The 8,924-nt window shown below is 43.1% G+C and overlaps 1 protein-coding gene across 1 annotated transcript in view; it reads left to right on the forward strand.

The window, feature by feature from the left end:
- SUGP2 (SURP and G patch domain containing 2) overlaps positions 1-8,924 on the forward strand; it is a 25,102-nt gene that overhangs the window by 2,695 nt on the left and 13,483 nt on the right. Inside the window, exons 3-4 of the mRNA XM_004688168.2 lie at positions 1,844-3,433; positions 6,632-6,752. Of these exons, the coding sequence (XP_004688225.2) occupies positions 1,844-3,433; positions 6,632-6,752 (1,711 nt within the window). The remainder of the gene's footprint in view (positions 1-1,843; positions 3,434-6,631; positions 6,753-8,924) is intronic.

Raw genomic sequence — 8,924 nt, forward strand, 5'->3', positions numbered from 1 at the left:
ACAATTACTACGTGCTTTAGATTTGGAGAAACCAGGGCTCAAAGGCTGTCTCCAGATTCTGAATTTTCAAATAAGTAGTATTTAGGTACGTTCCTTTTAGGAAGTAACCAGGAAAATATAAAAGCCTTCTTAGCTACTTCCTTACCCCTTAGAGATAACCAACCGCATCTGTGGTGATTTGTGCATCCTTTATGTGTGTGCATATGGAGATTTAAGACATTTCTGCCTAGATACTGAAACACCAATTAGTTACTTCAAGAAATATTGAGGGAGAGGGACTAGAAACTTGGCAGGAGGCTGAGCACGGTTCTGGAACCATGTCTTTATCATGACCATGGTCCACTGGTTGCTTTTTTCTCTATCTCTCTCTACTCTGCACTTTTCAGATACCTTGTAAACCATTGGAAAATTAGTTTGTGTAGAATCCAGCCACCACTCTGCCTCTAGTGCTCTAGTCTTAAGCCCTAACCATACCATTAATACCTGGATGACCCCAGTAGATTCCTTTTTGGAACATCCACTCTGTTTCAGTCTATTCCTCACAGCAGCAAGTGAGGTCATGCCTCTGCTCAAACCTCAGAGTAAAACTGTGAATCCCATCAATTGGTTTAACCTAGTATCTCCCCCCACACACACACACACTTTTTATTTGTATCTCCTGTAGAGAAATTGCCTAACTGTACTAACAGCAGTAAAAGGGACCTTTTAGCCCTGTACTCCAGCCAGGATTAAATCAGGATGCTGTGTCCCATGGGTATCCAGAGTCAACAGAATTTACGAATGTCCTTACACTCTGCCTTCTGCTGGCCTCACCTTAGGACTTTGTCCTTTTCCTCTGCCTGGAAGGCTTTCTCCCTTCACTGCAGGGTGTGAGCCCTCTATACCAGGCCTCTACTGCTCAAAGGCTCCTCCCTTGACCAGCCTAGCGAAAAACTCCCTCTCTTGTTCCGTCTGCTTCATGTTTCTGTGGATACTTGCTCACATTTGGGGGTTTATGTTTATTATTAGACTCCCCAACTGACAAGCCCAGGAAACAGGTATTTTGCTGTCTCCTTTCCCTGCTGGAACTTAAGTACCTTAAGTAGTCCTAGCAAACAGTAGGTGCTCAATGTTTTCCTTGCAGATAAATGAGTTGTACAAGGTCTGGCTTCCTATGGTCTCTGGCTTCCTGTGACCTGTTTCTGTCTTCTCTCATCCCTTAATTTTCATTTTGCTTTTTGACTGGGTTATGGGTTCTAGCTAGGGGTTAGAAACCCCCATGCTAAGTCTTTTCAGACTCCTCTGCCTGTTTGTCTGTAGTTCACTTGTATTCTTAGTGTCTGACAGTCTCTATGTGAAGGAACAAGTACAGATACACTGCCCTGTGTTTCTTCTTTCTACACATGAGGATAAAAGTTCATGCTTTTTGTTTAGTGTGTGTCCTCCCTCTTCTCTGCTTCAGTCTGTTTTTCATAGATTTTTTTGGCCCAGTGGACCTTGTGAGAGAATATGTCATCTAGTTTTTTGTCAGGTGCTGGTGTGAAGGGTGCAATGTCAAATGTAAGAATGAATATGAACGGATTTCTCAGAGCCAAGGCAGGATACCTGAATAGCCTACTGCTTGGCTTGCTACACCTTCATCAGGCAGCTGCAAACTCAGTGCTTGCAAGGCTTCTGTTTTATAAGTAGCAAATCAGATTTTTAAGTGAAACCACATGCATTTTAAATGTTGGTGACAAATTATGAATTTGTAATATGTACTCAGACAGATAAAGTATTCCTCCTGGCTAGGATCCAAGGACCATCTGTTTGCAACCTCTGATCTAAAGTACCTTTGTGTTTCTTTTTGGATGATTTATTTCAGATCTTCTAAGGACAGTCCCCAGAACCAGAGCAGATGTATGTGATGACATTCACGGCGATAGTAGGTACTCACTTAGTGGGTCCATAGCTCACCCTCGAGACAGTGGGAGAGAAGGCCTTAGAGGTGAAGTCTTTCCAGGACCCTCCTTCAGATCAAGCAATCCTTCTATAAGTGATGACAATTACTTTCGCAAAGAGTGTGGCCGGGATCTGGAATTTTCCCACCCTGACTCCCGAGACCAGGTCTTTGGCCACCGGAAATTGGGACACTTTCGTTCTCAGGACTGGAAATTTGCACTCCGTGGTTCTTGGGAACAGGACTTTGGCCACCCAGTTTCTCAAGAATCCTCTTGGTCACAGGAGTATAGCTTTGGTCCTTCAACACTACTTGGGAGCTTTGCTTCCTCCAGGCTAATTGAAAAAGAATGTCTGGAGAAGGAGAGTCGAGATTATGACATCGACCATCCAGGAGAGGCAGACTCTTTGCTCAGGGGCAGTGGCCGAGGTCTCAAAATGGTTGACCAGGAGGGTGCCCTCCTGGGAAAGGGGGAGACTCAGGGCCTGCTCATGCCAAAAGTAGGGGTTGGGAAACGTGTCACACTGAGAAGTGTGAGCACAAAAAAAATACCCACTATAAATCGTGTGACCCCCAAAACTCAGGGCACTAATCAAATCCAGAAAACCACCCCAAGTCCTGATGTGACTCTGGGGACAAACCCAGGGACAGAAGACATCCAGTTCCCCACTCAGAAGATCCCTTTAGGTCTTAATCTGAAGGATATTCGGCTTTCCAGGAGGAAGATGAGCTTCGACCCCATAGATAAGACCGATGTTTTTTCAAGATTTGGAATAGAAATAATTAAATGGGCAGGATTCCACACCATAAAAGATGATGTTAAATTTTCCCAGCTTTTCCAGACTCTCTTTGAGCTTGAAACTGAAACCTGTGCTAAAATGCTGGCCTCGTTCAAATGTTCCTTAAAACCAGAGCACAGAGATTTTTGCTTTTTTACTATCAAATTTTTAAAGCACTCTGCTTTGAAAACACCCAGAGTTGATAACGAGTTTTTAAACATGCTTTTAGACAAAGGTGCTGTAAAAACCAAAAATTGCTTTTTTGAAATCATAAAGCCTTTCGACAAGTACATCATGAGGCTTCAAGACCGACTCCTGAAGAGTGTTACGCCCTTGCTCATGGCCTGCAATGCGTATGAGCTGAGTGTCAAAATGAAGACCCTCAGCAACCCCCTGGACTTGGCTGTTGCCCTAGAGACCACAAATTCCCTTTGCCGGAAGTCTTTGGCCCTTTTGGGACAGACCTTCTCCTTGGCCTCTTCTTTCCGGCAAGAGAAGATCTTAGATGCTGTTGGCCTACAAGATATAGCTCCATCTCCTGCTGCATTTCCAAACTTTGAGGACTCCACTTTGTTTGGGCGAGAGTATATAGAACACCTGAAGGCCTGGCTTGTCAGCAGTGGGTGTCCACTCCAGGTCAAGAAGGCTGAACCTGAGCCCCTTCATGAGGAGGAGAGAATGGTTCCTTCTCTGAAACCCAAAATGCAGCCCACGACCCCAAGTATTCTGAGTGACGGTAAGAAAAGCAATGAAAGTTTCTATTTACTGTGGTTGGTTTTTCATGTCTTCTTGTTGTTTTTCATGTCTTCTTGCAGTGTCTCTTATTATCAGATTTTTCTCATGGAATTTGTTTAGCCAATTGGAAACAAATCAAAACTTTTGTAGAAAGTTGGCATTGGTCATTGTACCATTAATTGTATAAACGTGTATCAGGAATCTTCTGTCTAACTATAGATGTCCTTAGACACTTTGGGTTGCAGATGCCCTTGGGATATGACAAACAGCTGTGGCCCTTATTAGGAAAAATGTGCATGAATTTACACACAGTTTTTCTGCGTTTCTGGGAGGGGGTTGTACTCTACTGCAGTCACGGCTAAAAAGCCCTGTTTCAGCAGTCCCGTAGGTGTTACTCAGAAGAAGAATAAATTCCAAGTACTTCTTTGAGGGATCCCTATTTCTTGAAGGAAGAAATCTCAAGTCCAACCCAGAAGTAAGGTAGACCATGCTGAACTATGTAGAAGATAAGCAGGGGTCAGTACCTCGATCCAGATAGGAGGCACCTTTCCACCTGCTCACTCTTCCAGATTGGCTGAAGGTTGGTAGATGACTTAGGTACATCTGGTAACATGCAGTTAACAAGTTGGTTTACCAGGGTAGTAGGAAAGAGATTTCTGGCTGCCTGGTTTTCTTTTTCCCCCTACCCCAGGTAGATGCGCTCACAGCCCAGAATCTCAAAGCCCATGAACTTATGTACTGATCATATGACCAGTGAGGAAGACTTTGCCCTCATTACTCCCCATGTGGATTTCAGTTTCCATTTCCCATCATGCAGGGATATTTCTTTTATCCTGAATCTTTTGACTCCTGGGCACTTTGTAGAGCCTTGGCTATCCTAGGCACTAGTTAGGTCACTCATGGATGGGCAGCCACCCTTAGACAGGGAATCTTCCAGAAATGGGATTCTCTTCCCCATATGTGCATCTCCCCAGCATGGTAGAGGGACAGTCACTTCAGCAGTCATACTAGCATGGTGGATGGAGGAAGAAAAGGTCAGCATGAACCTCAAGGCATCTATCGCCCTCCCCCTTTCCCAGGATTGTCACAGGCTTTTCTCTTCACAGTACTTTCTGCAGTCATGATCCTGAGTCACCTCACATAAATGGTCTCACTTTTCCCTTGATGTTGAATTTCTACTTCTGAAGTCAGCAAGAGCTAGATTCCCATGTGATTGGTGTCCTTAGCTCTTATCTGGACAGCAGGTTGACAGCATGAGCACCCATGTCTCACAGATAATTGCCCTGCGCTACTTCTATTGCTTGGATAGCATCTTTGGTTAATTTTCTATTAGTAGTAGTATTTTTTTTTTATTTTAAAATTACCCCTTAAGACCCTCCCTGGTGGCGCAGTGGGTTAAAGCACAGCACTAAGAAGCTAAAGCCACTGCAGCATGAGTTTGATCCCTGCCTGCCCCTCAGGAGATCCACATGGCATGGCAGACCTCTCCTGACCCGCCCGCTGCTCCCCTCAACAGTGTACTTCCTCAATCTGCCTGTTCTGCTCCCCACTCTGTCTCTGGTGAATCCTTTCACCCTCCGCATCTCTGGCCTGTATACCCCAGTTCTGTATGAATAAATAAATCTTTAAAAAAATAAATAAAATAAAATTATCCCTTAAAAGAGATTTTCAGGGTCCTCCCAGGTAGCCTAGGGGTTAAGTCTCAGAACTGTCACCTCTGGCCTGAGTTCAGTCCCCAGCCAGGAAACTAACCATCTATGGCTCAGTATATCTCTCCTATCCTGCCCACTGCCCCCCTTAGCCGTGTGTTTCAGTGAATCTGCCTGTTCTGCTCCCCACTCTGTCTCTGGTGAATCCTCTTAATCCCTGTACCTCTGGCCTATACCCCGGTTCTGTGTAAAAAATAAAATAAGTTAAAAAAAAAAAAAAAAAGACTTCTCAGGAGAATATTTCTGTTGCCTGCTTAATGACCCTAGCTTATGGTCTTCTATAGAAACAGTTGCAGCAATTCATAGATTTCATTATCTTTCAATTTCTTGTCTTTGAACCTCTTATTCTTTTTGTAAAATTACCTAAAACTAGCAGCAACCAAAAAAGAATGCAGTTTTGCTAGGGAAATACTTGGAATAATATGACCACTGAAGGATCAACTTATTCTCTGTAAAGTGCTTACACTGATGCTTAAAGTAAACTCAGAGCGACCATGTGGGCACAGATAGAGACAGAACTGGACAGGTATTCCACAGAACAAATGGAAAACCTCTCTGGGTCTGACTGAATTTTTTTTTCCAGTTTTTTATTTCTTTACATCATTCTTCATTTTATGCATTTTTTCATCTCAGTTGTGATCCCCATGGGCTTCCCACCATCAGTTCACTTGTGTGCCATCTCCACAGTCCAGTGTACTCTTCCCACCCCAGTTAGGTTTGACTGAATTTTACTGAATGAGTAAACAGGCTATAGCAAATATCAGAAGACTAAATGGCCTTAGTACTTGAGAATACAGATGTTCTTCTGTGTTGCTGGTGACGTCAGTCTTAAAGGGAAAAATTCACACTTTGAAAAGCATTTTTATACACTCAACAAATAATTTTCACAAACACATTCCTATGACTACTGACTTTTTTAATTAGGGAATTTTTCTGATAGTTGATTCATGCACTTATTTTTTATAAGTAAAGCAAAAGTAAGTGAAATCCTGGATAAGTCTACCACTCATATGTAACTTCTGTTAGCAGTCTGGTTTATTTCCTTCCAGTCTTTTCTGTGTCCTTGTGTATGTGTGTGTGTGTATATCTTTTTTTCCCTCCTTCATTTGGGGAATCATGACCTAGATACTTTTTTAATATGTTTTGTATCTATGTACATTTTATGTCTTTATATTTTCCTTTATTGTTGTGAGCATTCAGGTTGAGTGGTATGAAAAGTGGTACCATTTCCTTCCATAGAATATGTACTTTCATCACTCTGTACTATCATTATGACTCTCCCCACAGTGGTTATGTTACAGCCTTTGGGAGGGTATTTTGCATATTAGTTTCTAGAGCATCACCCATTGCCTTCCCCTTTTCCATGCTGATCCATCAGGAATGAAGGTTTCAGTTGTGGGTACCTACTTAGGCTCCATCCTAAGCCCTGACTTCCTCAGCCTCACGTGGCCATGCTTGTTTCTCAGAAAACCCTTTCTTGTGTGTTGCAGCAGCACCCCAACGAGCAGATCACAAGGTGGTAGACACCATCGATCAGTTGGTCTCACGTGTCGTCGGAGGCAGCCTGTCTCCCAAAGAGCGAGCTCTCCTCAAGGAGGACCCTGCTTATTGGTAGGTCTTTCTGTCTACCTTTGGATCCCTTCTATAGAACACATGGCTTTTATTTTTAAGATTTCTTTTTATTTATGCATACAAGAACTGGGCTGTCAGCCAGAGGTGTGGGGGGATGAGAGGATTCCCCAGAGACAGTGGGGAACAAAGCAGGCAAATCTACTGAAATACACTGCTGAGGGGAGCAGTGGGTGAGATAGGAGAGTTCTCTCTTGCCATGTGGGTCACTTACTTGGCTGGAGATGAATGCATGCTGGAGTGGCTGGTGTTAGCTTGATAGTACTGATACTTAACCACTTGCACCACCAGGGAGGACCCAGCACATGGCATTTTTGAGTAACTGACCCAGGCAGAGCATGAGGGTGAGTCAGAGTCACTTGGGTTCCAACCCTGGCCAGCCCTGCTGCAGACCTGCCATGAATGAGCCTTTTCCTTGTGCTGCTGTGCTAACTTAAGGATGCTGTGAGGAGTGCATGCAAAAATCTCTTGCCCCAGCAGCTAATTTTCATCTATTTGCTACTATTTGTTCAACTATCTTTTCTTTAGCCTTAATGCCTTTTCACATGAACAGAACAATTTTAACGTTGTCATAAAAAATATAGTACTTTCTTATTAGAGAAAGCCAAAGGCAGAAAGTCGAAGGAAGCCCTCCATGTATCTACTGACTGAAAGGAGAAAGCAAGGGGAGTGACTTGGGAACTGCTGCCTAGACCAATAACCCAGTTCCTCAGAAGCAGAGGGATGGAAGAGCAACTCCTGCCCCTCATTTAAGATAAGAGCCCCCTGCCAATCCCTAGTTATTCTAGCTCCTAGTTATTCTTTGCTTTTGCTTGTGCTAAAAAAAATTAATAAATAAAAAAAGAAACAGCTGTTGGCTTCAACACATAGAGTGGTAAACAAAAATGAAAATTACTTACCATGCAAGTGCTACCAAAAATAAAGGTGTGGAGATAGTATTTCAGATAAGATGGAGAAAAGCATTACAGAAGGATACTGACAAGGGAGTCACCTTGAAGCCACATGGTTAGGACTCTTGTTACCTGATATATATAAATATTCAACACTTAGAAATGAATTAGTAAATCTTACCACAATAGGAGATGGGAATATATTTCACTGAAATGGGTAAATGGTGTTGTATAAGTAAGGGTGTAAAAGATTGAAATGCAGTGAATTGGCATAAACAGCCATGATATTTAAAGCATTTCCAAAGTAAAAAGTGCATAAAACATAAACATCAATACAAATGGGATTCTTGCTTGTCAGGGTGTGATCTTGGAGGGTGCTATCAGCCCAGCAGAATGACTAGGATAGAATGGTGACATGACAGATTTCCTCAGCATTTTACAGGAGCTTCACACAGCACTGCCCTCCAGGAACCAGTCAGTCCTTGCTTGGAGTGGTCTCCTGTCTTTTAGGCTGGTTACTGGTGATTGGGAGACTCATCATAATACAATGTTTAATGTCAAATGATGTGAAAGACACAGAAATACTGCATACTCATCAAATGCTCATTCTTTATACATACTGAAACCGAACAGTCTCTCTGATGAGTGAGGTCATATCTGGGAAAGAAAAATCATATGGACCACTTATAATACATGAACATTGAAACCATTGAAACCATTGAAACCATTGAACAACAAAAATAAAACTGCTCTTAAATAACTTTTGAGGGCTCTTCCAGGTGACGCAGTGGGTTAAAGCATAACACTATGAAGCTAGCCACAGCCTCTTCAGCACGAGTTTGATCCCTGCCCGGGAGGTGACCCACATGAAGCTATGGCAGCCACTGTAACATGAGTTCGATCCCCAGCCAGAGCGGTGACCCACAAGGTGCAGTAGACCTCTCCTGACCTGCCCGCTGCTCCCCTCAGCAGTATATTTCCATACATCTGCCTGTTCTGCTCCCCACTCTGTCTCTGGTGAATCCTCTCACCCCCTGCACCTTTGGCCTACACCCCAACTTTTATATGCATAAATAAATACATCTTATAAAAATTTAAAAAACCCAATGGTCTCTATTTTAAAAAATAAATATTGAACAAAGGGAAATCAGAGACTTCAGCAGGAAGTAATAGCTAGGGAGCTGCAGACCCAGTACAGCCTGTGGTCACTATAGGCAGAATGGAGAACCTGGGCCCTGCTCTGACTCCTTATGGTATCTGTATG

Source organism: Condylura cristata, unplaced genomic scaffold, assembly GCF_000260355.1.
Source record: "Condylura cristata isolate star-nosed mole 26May11 unplaced genomic scaffold, ConCri1.0 scaffold00024, whole genome shotgun sequence".
NCBI classification, from domain to species: Eukaryota; Metazoa; Chordata; class Mammalia; order Eulipotyphla; family Talpidae; genus Condylura; species Condylura cristata.